Raw genomic sequence first — 18,899 nt, forward strand, 5'->3', positions numbered from 1 at the left:
TGTGAGCAGCACAGTGCTATGCTCACATCCTATAAGTGGGAGCGGAATGCACGATCACATTAATAGGAACGAAACGGAAAATTTGGTCACAAAAGTTCATCACGCCCATGCAAACGTGACTATGAATATAACCTCTGCAGAAAGTCACAATGACCGTAAAATGACTAGTAAAATGACGTGGAGCGTTTTTGCAGGGAACCCAACTTTGGTTGTTATTGGTTGTTGCCATATTTATGACGATTTTTTGGGCAGCGTCTGACGACTTGGAAAAAAAATATATGGCAACGCTGATGACACTTTTTGTTTCACAATTGCTTTCAAGGAAAATTCAAGGCGAATTCATTACAGGTGGTGTTATCCCATCAGCTGATTGCTTCTTCTTGATAATTTTCCATACAACGCCTTGTACTGCAACATGTCAGTTAATCGAAATCAATAAAATTTTTCTTTTGACTTGACGTTCTTCTGCACGTCGAATTGGTTGAATTCGCTTTGCCACCACCTGGTATAGATTCGCCTTGAGGAAAATTGATAAAAGTTAAAGCGAATAGAAGCACAAAAGGGAACGCCAACAGAGTTGAATTCAAGAATTGTATGGTATAAAACAGGGGCCCTATTCAGTAACTGTGAGTTTTAAGCTGCCGGGCAACGCACAAATTTGCTTGATGGTTACCATAGCAACGGGTAGTTGCGTGCGTATCGAGTGATTGTCGCTTGCCAGGCCAACACAAATGCATAAATCACCAAGGGCCATTTGCATTGAAAATTCGTAGCGTGCGGACGTAAACATTTCATCGGATTATAATTTTTTATTGGTTGTAACTGCAGTTGTTTTGGCGGAAAAGGCAGAATATCATATTGTCATATTCAACCAATTCGCCGTGCAGAAGAATGTCAAGTCAAAAGAAAATTTTCATTGATTTCGATTAACTGACATGTTGTAGTACAAGGCGCTGTATGGAAAATCAAGGCGAATTCATTATAGGTGGTGTTATCCCATCAGCTGATTGCTTCTTCTTGATAATTTTCCATACAAAGTCTTGTACAGCAAAATGTCAGTTAATCGAAATCTATGAAAATTTTCTCTTGACTTGACATTCATCTGCACGGCGAATTGATTGAATTCGCTTTGACACCACCTGGTATAGATTCGCCTTGATGGAAAATTATCAAGAAAAAGCAATCAACTGTTGGGATAACACCACCTCTACTGAATTCGCCTTGAATGCCAATTATAAATCATTGCATTGGCATTACTGTTTGACAAGCGAAACGCAAAATAAATCGGCGTGAAAAAACTAAAGAAGAAAAAGCAGCCATTTGTAGTAGAAAAGCGTGGAAAAGTGTACATAATTTTTTAGTTATGTTTTGGTAGCGAAAATATTTTGCAAGCAATTAATAATTCGATTAATCAACATATCACGCACCAGGAATTTCTAAAGCAAACAACCATAGTACTTTCAAACCTAAAAGGTTAGTTTGTGTAGAAATCATACAAATCGGGTTTTCTGTACAAAGTTGGCAGTTCTTAGCACAGCACTCAGGTAAGCAAAGTGTAGTTGCAAAGTAAAAGAAGTGAAATTACGTTAACGCAAATTTGCAATAGAACGCACCACGTATAGACGAAAAAATAGGGCCGACGACGAAGAAACCCAAAAGACCAGCAGAAATAAGGAGGAAAGGCAAACCAAAGCCATTACAACAAAAACAGCAACAACGGTCGACAATTGCTTTTCGTACTTCCATTTTTTGCAATTTGTTTTATTGGCGCATACACCCGTCTTGGTATTTAACAACGTTTTTTGTGTGAGTGGGGTAGAAAACTATATAGAAGAACAACAGCAGCAAAGGAACGTTTAGATTTTCAAGTCGACAACACGGTGTGTGCCAGTGCTTAACATTGAAATCTTAGTTTTGTTGAAGAAAAACGAGAAAAGATTTGCCAGCAGAACAAGAGGTTGTGCTGCAATTGTATATAACTGAATTAAGCAGTGGTGGTGGTGTGATCACTATAAATATTCAAGTGTAAATTTGTATAATTAAAAAGTTGAAAACTGAACCTGAGAAAAGTGTAAAAGTAAGACGAGGGCATCAATAAAATGGAAAAGAGAATAGAATTGGAAAGACGCGCACGCAAAGCGAATCAGGTAAGCATTTTATAAAAAATGTTTGAATACTATTTTACATATTTGAGTTTCAATGTAAAATTTCAATGTGTGCCAGTATCTACTTTTGCCGCCCTCCCTTTGTATTAGCAATGCATTGGTTGTCCCTTTGTGTAGCACATCTTTTGTTCCAGCAGGTTGTTAAAGGGCTAGTAGTGCGTGTGTCTCCATATACAGACACAGGGTGTACACATGTTTTTTGCTTTCTTCATCACGATCAAGTTTATAGCACATAAAATGTGTATAAGTTTGTTACAAAATTTATCTGAAATGAAACTAACGATTAAGCCATACAAATAACGCGCGTGAGGAACTCCAAACCATATATGTATACACACACGCACCCAAGTGCAGGCGTATATACACGGGAACACATACACATTCATTATGTACAGGGTGAACCGGGTGTAGGAAATACGAGGATATACTACATCTGTACCTTTTTCAGCGATATTAACAGCGCAATAACGCTGCCAGAGGGTTGCCATTGATATGTAAAATTATTTCCATTTTGTAACAAAGGCGCAAATGTGTTTGCACTTAGTTTTCGTATGGATAGATAATGGCGGATAGAGTTGTGCGCTTGTTTCTTCGTATAAATGATGTGCATATGTGCGTATAGTCTAGAAATTGGTCGACTGTTAGTACAGAGTCCACAAATGTCGGGAGGCAAGGAGTATCAAAAGACACGTTTTGGATTTGATAATCCGAAGGCGGAAGAAAAATTTTGCTTCCATCAAAATATATTCACAAAGAACCCTAATAATGATCCCGCACCACTCAGAAACCGGGGGTGGGACTCATCATATATTTGAACAGAAAACCTTTTGCATCCCTTGGCCGCGCTTAGAAACCACTGTCAATAGCAGAATTTCACAAACTTTAAAAAGTAATAAATTTTGACAAATTTTTAAATTAACTGTAAGTTGTGTCAGCATGATTTATTCAATACCATGTCGGAACGATACAAGGTGGCAGCATGGGACAGCTGATTATGAGCTTTTTTTATTTGATTTGATTTTGACATTTGTCCATTGAATTTACAAAAACAAAGTACATGAAATTTTTATTTATGTTTGTAGGTATGTCGCCATGCTGCCACCTTGTATCGTTCCGCCATGATTCACTACAAAAAAAAAAAAAAACAAACAGGAAAAGCTACAAAACCTTCACAAGTCAATCTTTTGCTGTTCTCCCCATCCCAAATGATGGCCGGCAAGACGAGCGTGCGTTCTGCAACGTCATCGCTTCAGCTTCTGCACGCTTTATTCGAGCCGGTAGGATATCTCTTTAGTTCGCTCAAAATTAGAATACGCCTCAGTTGTCTGGAATCCTATCTATAGTGGCCACTCTGCCAGAATAGAGAGGGTTCAAAGAAAATTCATTAGATTTTGCTTAATTTCTATTAACTTTGACTATCCAACCCCATCCTATTACTCGCGATGCATACTTATCAATCTCCAGTCTCTTGAAATCCGGAGAACTGCGCATCTACTAATGTTTGTTTAGGATCTCATCACTGGCTCTTTGGATTGTTCAGCTCTTTTAGCTAAAGTTAATTTTAATGTACCCAATAGGTGTCTTAGTACTTTCTTGCCCTTTTACTTGCGTGTCGGTAGAGCTAACTATTGCATGTTTGACCCGATTTTCCGCGCACTTACCGTATTTAATAGACTCAGGGAGTTTCCTTCTTGATTTCTCTTTGTCGAGAAGTACGTTCAAGTCTTCTCTGGAAGTGTGGCTGTAATTTATTTTTATTATTTATTCATCTCATTGTTATCTTTTTCTTTTTTATTATTTACACGGTAATTACATATATAAGAGTGACTATATAGTTTTTATATCTTTCTATTCATTTGTATCTAGTCTGTAAGATTCTTTTCGATCATAGACTTAATAAACATATACATATACATACATATACATACATATACATATACATATACATACACATACATATACATACAATCATACCGCATTTCCCGGCTGAAGCCGTAAACTTAGAAAGAGAACGTGACATGGCGAGACATCTCGACCCAAGAGACCCCCATATTAGGAGTCTCAACTTCAATATTATGCGGCTGGTAAATGAACACAAACGTACCAAATGGGAGGAGCATCTAAAGAACTGCAACCTCTGCGGGTGTTGGTAAAATGTGGTCAACTTTCAAATCTTTGCCCAATCCAACTAAAGACAACGATAAAGTATCCATAGCCTTCGGCGATACAACTTTATCTGATGCCAATAAATGCGCGAGCGCCTTTTGCCGACAATTTATAATGCATTATTCTGTGGACAAAGCGAAACAACGTGCAAACAGGCGGTCACATAAACACAAACACAACGTTCCACCCATTGCCATCACCCCCACAGAGGTTGAAGCGGTCATTCACAAGGCCAAGCCCTCCAAATCAATAGGCCCAGACGGAATAGCCAATGAAATGAATAGCCATGTCAATGTTAAAACACCTTGGCACTGGGGGAATAAACTACTTAACGCACGTTTTCAACCTGTCGCTGAAGTCCTTTGTCATTCCTGAACAATGGAAAACGGCAAGGATAATTCCACTACTAAAGCCTGGCAAACCAGCTAACGAAGGTCATATCGACTGATATCACTCCTTTCGCCAGTAGCGAAATCATTGGAAACCGTTTTTCTCCCTCATTTCACGTCAAAGCCACACCAACATGGCTTCTGCAAAATGCACAGCACCACCACCGCGCTAAATGCCATAAACACGGACTAAAATACGTACTAAATCAGGAAAAACATCATAGGACGGTGTTCGTGGTACCAGACCTGTCAAAAGCTTTTGCCACAGTCAACCACGGCACGCTACTCTAAAAAGATGGACCACAAGTTATCTAAATGGTCGGAAAGTGTCGGATAAATTTAGGAACGAAATCTCTAAACCTAGGAAAATTAAACAGGGGGTACCACAGGGTCGTGTCGTATCCCCGTTTCTGTTTAATTTCTACATATCAAAACTCCCATTTTACAATCATTTCCTAAGCCGACGACTGTACGACTATGGCAACAGGAACTGGCCCTTCAATTATTGAATTAGTTTCTAAAATAAACAGCTATCTCCCAATCTTCCTAGTTTCTTCACCACGCGTAACCTGGCATTATCACCGACAAAATCTACGGCCAAGCTATTTACGACGTGGAAGAAACAGATGTCGCAAATATTGGACGTTCGCGTCGATGGTGTCACACTACCGACTGTCAGTCACACAAAGATCTTAGGGGTAACGATCGATAATACTCTGACCTTCAAGGCGCATGCCACCAAAATTGTCTTTAAATTGCAAAGTCACAACAAAATCCTCAAGTCGCTTGCCGGTAACACCTGGGGGAAAGATAAAGAAACGTTGCTAACCACGAACAAAGCAATTGGCCGGACGCTCATGAGCGGCACCAGTTTGGCCTGGTCTTAAAAACACATACTGGAAAACGCTGCAGACCTGTCAAAATGCTGCTATCAGAACTGCCATTTACGTAATGTATGTCCTGCATGCGATGTCTCCCCACATTACACCATCCATCATTTCAATTGTAATGTGCAACATACGCCTCTTAACTCCAGTCTCTGGTCCGCCCCTTTTGAAACAGCCAGTTTCCTTGGACTCCCGTTAGAGGACTTTGATGACAATTTTTGAGTGGTCGTGTCCATTGAATGGGGCGAAGTTCTGCTAACACAACAATAACAACAGCCAAAGTAGATTTACTACTTTTTTTTTTTTAAAGAAAATTATAATTCTACTACAGCGCTACGTTTTGAGAATAGTGTCATAACTCAAAAAACACAAAAACACAAAAACACAATTTTCCAGGAGAGCCATTCAAATATTGTAACTGTCACATGTTGCGCATATAAAGGCATATTTTCATTTTTATAGCACGTGGTAAATTTTTAACTGATCACAAAGTTTTTTTTATACAACATAGATCATGACATTGGGTAGGTTTATATGTATTAACCCAAAAGTCATGTTTTTTGAGTTATGACACTATTGAAGTAAATGAGTGTTATGTATACGTGAAAATTTGCATCCTCACGCAAACTTCGTACCTATTTTTTTATTTTATATTTATCTTAAATATCGCTTAGGTATGTACACCTGTGCATTATATATTTCATATCTTATACAGCCGATTATGGCCGTCCAACAAGGCGCGCCAGTCGCTTCTTCTATCTGCCAACCGGCGCCAATTGGTCACACCAAGGCAGTTTAAATCGTTTTCCACCGGTCCTTCCAGCGGATTGGGGGCCGCCCTCTACCCCTGCTTCCCTAGGCGGGTTCCGGTAGAAACACTTTCTTGGCCGGAGCGTATTCCGCGCAATAAACTTCTAACGCAGGTTAAACATTTTCTTCTTCTAGGTTCGATTCGAGCTCAAGGCCAGAACAATATTTCTTTTTTTTTTTTTTCAAATGGTAATTATTGTTATTTTTTTTTGTATTTTTCTAAATTTGAAAATTTTTATTTTGTTTTTGGAATAGTAAGTAGAAAATTTTTCTGATAACCTGCCATAGCTGCGCAGATAGATCCATTTCGAAGGGTGTTAAGCCTTCATCATCAGTACGCTTTAGGCACGCTGCGCTAACCATTTATCTATACAGCGGTGGTTTGTTTGACTGACAAATTGCTACTTCTATTCCTTCTTACCAACTATATTTATTCAGTGTTGCGCCATCTTCTTCTATCGATAAACCCCCTTCTCGTAGGTTTTGGGTCGTGAGGAGAAGAAGGGTCTATATTTTTTATGCCGACTCTTAATAAAAAAGAAAAAAAAACTTGGCGCGATTTACCTCCAAGGAGATGTAGACCGAGCTTCTCTGCTATAGCAGATAGATATTTGATGATAATCTTTATATTTGTATTTTGTATTTTATTAAATTTTCCTAACAACAATTTGGCAAAATTATTTTATAGTGCTAGTCTTTCTTTGTCGGAAATTTATTTGGAGGATTTGCCCTTACCAGGTTCGTCGGCTAATAGAGTTGAAACACCAATCACGTCGAACCTGATATCTAATGAAAATATTTCGATATTTAATGTTTAACATTAACATATTAAGTTATTTGAGCACATATCTAAAATGCAGTGGAATTTATAAAAGATACGATTCTTGTAATTGTATAAACATAAAGGATCATCAACAACAACATGGTACACAATCTCATTTGACTTGATTACCAGTAGGTACTACTATCGAATTCTGCACGGCTCAGTGCTATGTGCGATGGTTATTTAAAATGTGCTTTTCATTGATTATCCATCACTAATCTAGAAATATTGGCCGTGCCGGTGTTACGCAACCTAAGGCAGACTTCAGACAGTAGATAAAATGTTTTAAAAATTCCTTGACAATGTCATCCACTAGCTTTCGTTAACAATTTCATCCAAAATATATATACTTACTTCACCCGGCGTACGTTGTAACGCCCTAGATCGAATGAATGTTGCGTTATTTTTTCTGTTTTGTTTGTTGATAATTTAGTTTATTATTCTGTAAATTGAATTGAATTTTGTACGCATATTTGGTGAAATTTTCGTTTAAAACATTTTATTATTGTATCTTATTGTAATTCGTGTTGCTACACAATATTTTTGGTTTTTTCGTTCGGTGCAAAGATAAACAAATTTTTTTGCGTTCCAACTCTAGAGCAAGCAACATATAGCTGGCCATGGGAAAAACTCGGACTCTCTAAATTAAATCCTGCAACAGTAAGCGATTGTGCTTGAGCCTTGTTGATTGTAATTGCAAAAGTAAGGCGTACAGGAAACTGTAAGCGCTTAAAATTGAATGGCAAATCTGTAGGAATCATTGGGATCCGTGGTATGAGCACATCATCACCGTTGCTTTTACCGCTGATGATTGTTGCTTCGATTACATTCGGCATTAATTTCTTAACGCAAAGTCTGGTTCCATTGCACAATTTTTGTTGGTCTAAATTCCGAAGAAGCATGATTGGTGAGCCAATTTTCAAAGTTGATATATGCGCAGGCATTCCCCTTGGTTCTAGAAATTCAATTGGATAATTCACAATTTTATCTTCGTCTGTAACTGTGTCGATCGATTTCGTCACTTCACCAGGAATTTGGTTTTGAATGCGATCATTGATTTTGTTAGCATGATCATTTTTGGGAGCCAAGATTGCTCGTTCGCATAGCCAAAAAAAAATTTAAATTTAAAATTCTTCATTCTGAAATATGAAAAACCTCCGTCTTGATCGAAGGAACCTGTAGCCAAAATTTGTGATGATTGAAGTGTGGGAAATACGTTTCCATAGGGAACACACACAGAATTTGATTTTTATAGAAGATGTAGATAGACTGAAGCTAACAACTGTTTTTAACGACGACAGATTACTAAACGTCCAAACGGAATAACAGCCAAACTCTGAAAAATCCCATTTGTAGGGAAGGTGTCGGCCCCCTTTTTTCCCAATTCCACATTTTACTGGAGGTGTTAGGACTTAACGTCATATAGCTCCTTACCAATTTTCATTATTAATTATTTTTAGCCTAAAACTTTCGTGTTGATCGAAGGAACCTATAGCCAAAATTTGGTGATGATTGAAGTGTGGGAAGTACATTTCCATAGCGAACATATACACATACACAGAATTTGAGTTTTATATATATAGATAGTGGTGGTATATATTCACATTTGCGCCTCGTTTCTGAATTGATCTGCTCAAACTGTATGATTTGGTAAACCTTGCATCCTACATTAACCATTTAGCAAGGCGAATCCATACCTTGCCATTTAGTTATCAAAGCCATTAATTTTAATACAGTTACTACATGATTTACTTATCTATAGCAATGTGAAAGATGTGGCGACATGCATGTGTGGGTAATAGCACACCACAAAGTTATATGTATATTGATAACAATGCATCATTGGTGGTTGATATTGTATTGTACAGTGGCAACTTTGTGTGCCACCTTTCTTATTTGTACTGTTTAATCGTGACATTTTGGTGTTGTTGTGTCGTTGTTGCTATTGCTTCCATAACGTCAAATACTTGACATTTTCCTTTGGTCAGTTCCGTTTTGCATCTTATTCCATTCTCGGCGGTGTGTGTGTATCTCACAATATCATCCATTCCTGCTAAATTCGCCGTATGTCTACCCTCGGTCTATATTCGCTGCCATGTTGGCTTTCATATTGTGGGCTTCCGTCAATTGAATGCCGAATTACATAAGCGCTGCTTCCAGATACTGAATCATTGAATAACTTTCTAACCTTTAAGATTTATTGCGTTATTTGGTATAATGGGTTTAAAGGAGGCGCATTTCTCAACCCATTTTGTAGATTTTGTGATTGTCGGGTAGTGAAGTTTTCTTGAATCTTGTTGTTTTTGGATTACTTTTTCTTTTGCGTTCCCACACTCACAACGCGACGCACAATAAGCGGTCGGTCGTGGGTCATTTATGAACGCTTGCTCGAGTGCAACTAACTTCCTCTTTGTTACGCTCGCTGCGCTGGGGCCAATAGAAACCGAATCGGGGCGACAATCTTTGTTTTCGGCATTCCATTTGTTTCACCCACTTTCAAGTAATCTCGTCTGGTTGGGTATTTTAAATACTTCGCTCGGTGCGGAGATGAAATACCAAATTGTTTCTATTTGATTCTTCAGTAATGTTTGGAGGGAAACCTTTTGAAATCGTATTTGTGCTCTGATAACAGTTTTTTTTTTGATTTTCATTGTATCTCAAAAACATTTTCAACGCGCCAAAACAAGCGTATTCTTATTGGCGCAACTGTATCTTTTCCCAGCTAACATACAGAAACTAAGCTTTCGCAGCTGCATCCGATGAAATACCAAATTGTTTCTATTTGATTCTTCAGTAATGTTTGGAGGGAAACCTTTTGAAATCCTATTTGTGCTCTGATAACAGTTTTTTTTATTTTCTTTGTATTTCAAACACATTTTCAACGCGCCAATACAAGCCAGCGTATTCTTATTGGCGCAAATGTATCTTTTCCCAGCTAACATAAAGAAAGTAAGCTTTCGCAGCTGCATCCGATTCCGGACCCGTCCCGTAAAATCGTCTTTGTACCAGTGTAGTATACTGTTAAAATTTTAACAACCAGCGAATACCCGGTCTCCGGACCCCCAGCGGGTTGCGGGGTTAGAATATACCCGCGCTAGGTATGCCTGTCGTAAGAGGCGACTAAAATACCGGATCCAAGAGGTTTGTGTAGCGCAGCCCTTTCAGGGTGCCAGCGCAATACATAGCTTCTCCAAACCCAATTGTTAACCTCACCTAACCGTGGCGAATCTTGTTTCATTAACAGCCGAGGCTCTGGTGACCCCAAACTCCTCATGGATCTAGGGTATGGGAGGGTGGTATGGCCGAGAAGGTCGCATGTGGTCATAACAAATGGTTCCCGAGATATTCGGGCTTGGTACCGGGTCTGCATCCTGCAAAGGACCATCAACTCGATAACACTCCCCAAGGCCTTCGGGGAGTGTCCTTATCGCTACAACAACAACCCGGTCTCCGGTCAAGAAGGTTTTGAAAAGTGTTATCGATGTTGATGAGCCTTTGCCGGTTATAGATCCGGGATGTTCCCGAATCTAACATCATTTGGGAACGATTTTACTACTTTGAACTTTCTAGTTTACCCTGCGATGCCGATAGTGCCCCAGAGAAACCATGTCCCGAATATACAGATAAAGCAGACGCTCAAATTTTTTGGGGTAAAATTAGCAAAGCTTGTTTGTCTGAAGTCCTTAGGCGATAATTGAGCGCTCTTACTGTCTGTTGTTGTTGTTGAATTAACGATAACGACACTCCGAAGGTTTGGGGAGTGTTATCGCTGTTGATGGTCCTTTGCCGGATACAGATCCGGTACGTTCCGGTAACAAAGCACCATAAAAATACTAGCCCGACCATCTCGGGAACGATTAATATGACTAGATTAAACCTTCTAAGCCATTCCATCTCCTTCTAAACATGTGCATGATACATTCATATTTGTAACAGTATTCCCCTCGCGTAGCTGAGGTTGACAATTTGAATGCGGAAGCTTTGAAGCTATAAAGCTTTGTGTTGCGCTTATCAACCCCTTAAATCCCCGCTCTTACCGGCCTTTGGAATAAACATCACTTTGACTATAATGCAAGTTTTTGTTATGTAGCCCAGTTTACAACAATGGGCCTTTTTAAGTTGGGCAGGAATGTTACCAACCGGCCCCAGAAATTTTAAAAAATTTAATAGCTCACAGGCATAGCCAAGAACCGCCGGCAGTGCAGGGAGGGGTTCATAATGATAGAAGCATACAAATACTTTATAATAGTTTTACCACCTTAGGCAAAAAAAATGCTCACAACCAACTGAGATTTAGCCACAGCGTTCACCACATGCCAGTGTGAAGGTGTCGTGTGCGACTTCAAACCACCCGCATGCCATACTAGAGATAAGCATTTTTGACATTCGGCGGCGGCGTTCGGTGCGTTACTATATTTTCTACTCATTAAAGACTTTCTATGGCGTTTATTGTTCATATCGAAATGCGTATCACTGCCAGTTATAAGAATCCAATTGTGATATTTAGTTCTTCCTAACCGTTCTAAACAGGCGCTTTCAATGTCAGCTCAACAGGGAACGTATTAAAATGGTTTGAAAGATCACTTTGTCTTATATTCAAACATCTGTTGTGGGGCAGAAATTGCGCAAAGTTTCTTATCTGAACAATCGGTTGTATGAGATATATACTATGTATACCACCGATCTCAATGATTTTTTCAGACATCAATATATGCTATACACGTAAGCATTTGGTGAAATTTGAAGCTTCTAGCTGTTAAAATGGAGCCGAAATCGCAAAAAAAAATATATATATACTATATATACCATCATATATATATTATATATATCACCGATCTCTATGATTTTTTGACACAACAATATATACTATATACGTAAGCAATCGGTTAAATTTGAAGCTTATAGCTGTTAAAATGGGGTAGAAATTTCGAAAAGTTTTTTATCTGAACAATCGGTTGTATGAGATATATACTATATATACCACCGATCTCTATGATTTTTTCAGACAACAATATATGCTATATACGTAAGCATTTGGTGAAATTTGAAGCTTCTAGCTGTTAAAATGAGACAGAAATTGCGCAAAGTTTCTTATCTGAACAATCGGTTTTATGAGATATATACTATATATACCACCGATCTCAACGATTTTTTCAGAAAACAATATATGCTATATACGTAAGCATTTGGTGAAATTTGAAGCTTCTAGCTGTCAAAATGGGGAAGAAATTGCGCAAAGTTTCTTATCTGAACAATCGGTTGTATGAGATTATATATACCACCGGCCCCTATGATTTTTTCAGACAACAATATATGCTATACACGTAAACATTTGGTGAAATTTGAACATATCTAAACGATTTTTAAGATAAATATAAAATAAAAAATAGGTAGGTACTTTGTGTGAGGATGCAAAGTTTCAGGGTTTTTGTGGTCTGCGTGTAAAAACTATGACTACGAATCACGTATTTCAAAAATATATGACGTAAACGTAACTATTTGATGAAATTTGATGAATTTTGAAGCTTCTATCCGTAAAAAAGGGACAAAAATGACAGTTTATATGAAGTATATAATATATATACCACCGATATCTATGATTTTTTCAGACAACAATATATGCTATATACGTAAGCATTTGGTGAAATTTGAAGTTTCTAGCTGTTAAAACGGGGCAGAAATTGCGAAGTTTCTTATCTAAACAATCGGTTGTATGAGATATATACTATGTATACCACCGATCTCAATGATTTTTTCAGACATCAATATATGCTATACACGTAAGCATTTGGTGAAATTTGAAGCTTCTAGCTGTTAAAATGGAGACGAAATCGCAAATATATATATATATATATGTGGGATCTGATACCTTTAAATGCAACCTTAGCCTTAAAATACAACCAAAATAACAAACTCTAACCTGACGAACAATTTAACGAAAAAAGACGAGAACAACGACAACGACTGAAAACACACACGTTCAGTTAAACTTTGAAACCCGAAGCGCACAGAAGAAATAAAAGTCGCACACAAAAGAAAATTGTCTATACTAAAAATTTAATCTAATGCTAAGGAAAACTCAAAATAACTATAATTAAACAATAAGAAACAAATTAAATTAACAAAGTGAAATTAAATATTTAAATAACACAAAACGCTTGTTTCATTCCACATATATATATATATATATATTATATATATATATTATATATATACTATATATACCATCATATATATATTATATATATCACCGATCTCTATGATTTTTTGACACAACAATATATACTATATACGTAAGCAATCGGTTAAATTTGAAGTTTCTAGCTGTTAAAATGGGGTAGAAATTGCGAAAGGTTTCTTATCTGAACAATCGGTTGTATGAGATATATACTATATATACAACCGATCTCTATGATTTTTTCAGACAACAATATATGCCATATACGTAAGCATTCGGTGAAATTTGAAGCTTCTAGCTGTTAAAATGGGGCTAAAATTGCGAAAATATATATATATATATATACTATATATATATGCTATATATACCACCATATATATACTATATATACCACCGATCTGTATGATTTTTTCAGACAACAATATATGCTATATACGTAAGCATTCGTTGAAATTTGAAGCCTCTAGCTCTTAAAATAGGGCAGTAATTACGAAAATTTCAATCGGTTGTGGGGGATATATACTATATATACGACCGATCTCATCAATTTTTTCAGGCAACAATATGTGCAATATACGAAAGTATATGGTGAAGTTTGAAGCTTCAATCTGTTAAATTGAGTAAGATATTACAAAAATCCTCTTTTTCTGAAAAATCGGTTGTATGGAGGATATATGCTATAGTGGTCCGATCCGGCCGGTTCCGACAGATGTCTAATCGGACACCCAAATACACCCGCTCACCAAATTTTATCAAGATATCTCAAAAATTGAAGGACTAGTTTGCATACAAACAGGCAGACGGACAGACGGACATGGCTAAATCAACTCAGCTCTTGAAGCTGATTATTTCGGTATACTTAATGGTGGGTCTATCTATTTTCCTTTAAGAACTTACAATTTTGGGTTTCGTGACGAAATTAATATACCATTTCATTTTCATGAAAGGTATAAAAATAAGTAGGTACTTTGTGCGAGGATGCAAAGCTTCTCGTTTTTTGTGGTCTGAATGTAAAAACTATGACTACGAATCACGTATTTCAAAAATATATGACGTAAACGTAACTATTTGATGAAATTTGATGAATTTTGAAGCTTCTATCCGTAAAAAAGGGACAAAAATGAGAGTTTATATGAAGTATATAATATATATACCACCGATCTCTATGATTTTTTCAGGCCAAATTATATGCTATACATGTAAGCATTTGGTGAAATTTGAAGCTTCTAGCTGTTAAAATGGGGCCGAAATCGCAAAAAAATATATATATACTATATATACCATCATATAAGTTAAGGAGCCCAAGGACTAGGGCTCCAAAAAGTTAATTGCAACCTGAAAAGATCCAAATAAAAATAGGTTTTTCCGCTTAACAATATTTACCATTTATTTCCGTTCAATGTCAAAAACAGACTGACTTTATCATTAACTTAAACTAAGCTCTAAGCTTCTACATTAATCTAAGTGATTTCATAATTGCTGACACTGCACTTCCCACGATTGGCCAAAATAATATTTTATCGCTTGCGTGGCGAATCACACGGCTTGCATTTTGTCCGCATATCATATCGCTTACGCTGCAGTTCCCATGGATTCCATTTTGTCTGCTTACGCAATATGATATCGGATCAATTACCTACGTTGGCTTTGCTTGTGTTTGTTGAAGTGTGGTGTCAGCACATTCTTACAAGTAAGTGTGTCTGCCCCCTTGTTAAGTACCCCCCCTTTAAACATCTGCGTCCCGCAGATGAGCTCCTTTTTCAGAAGGATCCTTTGCATGGCTTGGCTGGTCCTGATCTATGGTCTGATTTAGTCTAGGAAAGTTGATTGTAGTAGTGAGTTTTCTCCAGATAATGTAGCATACGGCTGCTAGAATGGCCAAGGCAAGAGCGTCAAAAATTAGCGAAAAGTGAAAATTATTGCCAAGTTGTTTAAGCTGATTAATATTTTCCATGCTCAGGCCGTGAATGTAGTTAAGGTTCAATTTTAGTCCTTCGCTCGTGATGTTTACCAAGGGCGGTGGCAGGGCCTGCGCTGTGCGTACTGATCTGCTGGTGAATGTTTTATTTCCCACCGTGACTGTTTCGTTGTTCAAAATAATGGCGTACGTTCCATTTAGGGTTGTGGAGTAGTTCTTCCCTTGTAATAGGCCTTCAAAGTTTGTAACAAATATTGTTGAGTCTGTGATCATCTCGACGGTTTTGGTGTTGTCTGGTTCAAAGCGGCATTTGGCATTGCCACCTTTAACTAGCCTAGCTAGGCACCCGTTTTCCCGTAGTTTAGTCAGGGATTTGGGAGAGCAAATTGTTGTGTTGCTGATCGAAGGGCAATCCTCGTTCACCCCGAACGTTTCAACTTCGTTTATTAGCATTTTTTTTATAGCTGAGGTCAACGTGTTGTCTTTTTATAACAGCGGCCCGTGTTATTAGGAGTCGGTAGCCATCTGGTTTTACCTTTGGCATTGAGAGTACGTACAAAAGTGTGCTACCGTTTCAATACACGGAGGCCGACCCGTACTCTATGGCTTCAATGGTGTTCTGATATGGTAGGGAATCTTCCTCCATTATGAGCCTTCCAATCTTGTCTCGATCAAGAAGATTTGTGTTGATTACGCCAGATTTCGCCATTTGGCACGCTTGGACGACTTCTGACACCTGTTCCTTCAAGATAAGGACTTTGCTTAGGTCAAGAAGTTCGATATTCTCCTCGCTAATGTTTTTGCGTATAGCGTTAATGTGGAGCATCGCTTCGTTTGCTTTCTCGATTGCCTCGCGGGTACCGTTGAATAGTTTTTCGTTGACCCGGTACTGGTGATTGTTGTTTATTATCACGTCATTCATGCTTCGAAGAATATAGTCCCAATCCGCTGCATCTGGAGACCCAGCTATCCACTTCCATGCTGAACCAATCCAGTCAATGGAACGTACCCTTCGTGATTTGCTTATTTGTAGTTCGTCGAGACGCAGCTTAGTTTGATTTGGGTGGAATTGTAGCACAGTCCGCACAGCCCTGCTTGTAATATCGTGCTCTGTTGACTCCATCAATTTGACCAAAGCCGTGTTGAAGTAGTTTAGGTCGACCACATGGACTAAACTGATGTGTCCGTTCAGGATCCAACCACGCCCGTGCTCAATAGTTACCAGTGGGGAGCCATAATTGTAGATGTTGAGCCCGTATACGCCAGATATTAAAAATAAACTGTGTTCCATTATGGAGAGAAAAAAACTCATTAGTGTTGGTAAGATTAGTATTGACCATTTTTGTTTTTAGGCACTTTTATTATTTATCCCAGGGACGGTGAACTAATAATAAATGGTTACATAATGTAAATCTTGTTTTCTTTTGTATTTTTTCCTTTTATTATTATTATTTAAAGAACATTCTATTGTATAATAAAAAAAATCTTTCCACACTAAGGGAAGAGTTAAAAAAAATTAAATTTTTTGTGTGCTTTTTTGAATTTTATTATTTTATTTATGTGTTTTTTGTTGCGTTTAAATGTATATTCCTATATCCTACCACCGTCCCCGGCTACCCATCGTGGTACTTGGAAGGTCCACAGGATCCGAGAGCATGGATATGAAAGGGAGGTAGTTTGTAATTCTTTACTTTTGTTTGAAAGGTAGCGTTAAAGGCTACTACCCTTGGATCCTGCCGCCTTACAAAAACTCGTGGTAAAGAAGCTGAGGAAAGAGGATAATATTTCTAAGAATTACTGAAATGTTTCCTCTTTACCCCCTTCTTTAAAGTTTTTTATGTTTGCCTTTTTTAGTAAGCGCATAATTAGTTTTTTGTTGTGGGCAGATTTCTTCTTAAGAAAAAAATTTATTTTTTATTTTGCCTCTTTTATTAAGCGTGTAATTAATATTCTTGTGGGCAGATATTGCTTCATTAAAAATTTTTTAAACGAAAAATCGTTTCCTCTGTTTTTTTTATTTTTTTGTTGTTTTTTTTTTTTTTTTCTTTTGTTTTTTGCAATATTTTATGTTGCCTCTTTAATCGCTTATGTGGTTTGTTATAGAAAAGATCTTTGATCTTGAAATTGACGCCTTTTTGGCGTCGTCTGTGCTATAGAATTTCAAATCTTTGGGTCCCTTATTGGGACATCTTTTTTTTTTTTTTGTTTTTTTTTACCTTATGTTGGCGTCTTTTTTATCTGCGCTTTATGAATCCTTTTGCCAGTGTCTGTGAGCAATGCCACTGTATTGTCCTTACCAACCGTTTCCTTTTTGTAAAGTGCCTTTTGTTTTGATTTTATCTGTTTATCCCTGACGTAAATCTCATCTGGCCTAAATTCCTTAGCTCTTTTCCTTTTTTTATTCAATCGGAGATTTCTTAACTCCGGGTTTCTCTTGATTTGTTCCCTAATCTCCTTGTGGACCCTACTTTTGAAGTTGGTTAGTCCTTGGTAGTTAATTCTTTCGGTTCTGTTGAAAAATATGTCGCTAGGCTTCCTCTTCGTTACAGAGTGTATTGTTGTGTTGTAACAATCGACAGCAATATACACCAATTCCTTTGGTCTAGCGTTATTTATTTCTTTCCGGAGGCACCGATAAATCTCAATAATGGTAGAGTGGAATTTCTCGATCTGGCCGTTTACTTCACTTCTTTGAATTGGAGTCTGATATAGTTCGATTCCCAAACCTCTTATGTAGTTACATACCAATGGAGTCATAAATCCCCTCTCATTGTCGGTGACTATCATTTTAGGAGTTGTGAAATAGTGTATTACTTTGGCTAGCTTAGCGCGGAGAGTGACGGATGCTTTATTTTTAATGTGAAAAAGCTTGGCAAATTTTGAAAATTTGTCTATGCAAGATAAAAATTTCTCCCCTTGAATTTCAAAAATGTCCACATGCACTATTTCGCATGGATATTTCGGCACTGGAGTCTCTTTTATCGGTGGTACTGCCGGATGCCTATCATACTTGTTAGCAAGGCAGGTTTCACAGTTAGAAGTGAAATTTTTTATCTTACTAGCCATTTTGGGAAAATAATACTTTTCCAAGATTTGTTCCCTATTTTCTTTTGAGTTTCTATGGGCCCTCCTATGTTCTGTCTCTATTATACCGCAAATCCTATCCTCGTTGGCCACATCCTCGACCACCCTCTGAGTTATCCTAATTTTGTATAAAAGGAAATGTTCTATATATTTCTTGTAGGAGTTGCAAGTAACTTTCTGGAATCTTTATTCCATTTATGAATGCTGGGTTTAGGCGTTCCTTTAAGGCTTCGGTTAAGCTGGCCTTTTCAATTATATCTAGTCTCACATAATGACGAGTGAATCCTGGATGTGGGTTTTCAACACAAGTCATTGCATTCACCTCCGTAAAAATTATTTGGTTTCGGAAAACGTTCAAAGGGGCTTCAACGTGTGGAATAAGGTCCGAAGAATCCTGTTCAGCACTGTGAGCTGTCCCCTCGTCACTTCTAGCTTCTGTTGGTGCATCGTTGGGTTCCGACGGTGCTGTCAAATGGTTT

General features: G+C 37.7%; 1 protein-coding gene across 2 annotated transcripts in view; it reads left to right on the forward strand.

Annotated features, from left to right (window-relative positions):
• The first annotated feature begins 1,287 nt into the window (after window positions 1-1,287).
• The window catches only part of Mapmodulin (acidic leucine-rich nuclear phosphoprotein 32 mapmodulin), a 42,153-nt gene continuing 24,541 nt past the window's right edge, over window positions 1,288-18,899 (forward strand). Inside the window, exons 1-2 of one of the 2 annotated variants that reach the window (XM_067774492.1) lie at window positions 1,288-1,544; window positions 1,607-2,147. In XM_067774492.1, the coding sequence (XP_067630593.1) occupies window positions 2,100-2,147 (48 nt within the window). In that variant the 5' untranslated portion in view covers window positions 1,288-1,544; window positions 1,607-2,099. The remainder of the gene's footprint in view (window positions 1,545-1,606; window positions 2,148-18,899) is intronic. The other variant, XM_067774493.1, reaches the window with a different exon arrangement.

Source organism: Eurosta solidaginis, chromosome 3, assembly GCF_040869045.1.
Source record: "Eurosta solidaginis isolate ZX-2024a chromosome 3, ASM4086904v1, whole genome shotgun sequence".
Taxonomy (NCBI): domain Eukaryota; kingdom Metazoa; phylum Arthropoda; class Insecta; order Diptera; family Tephritidae; genus Eurosta; species Eurosta solidaginis.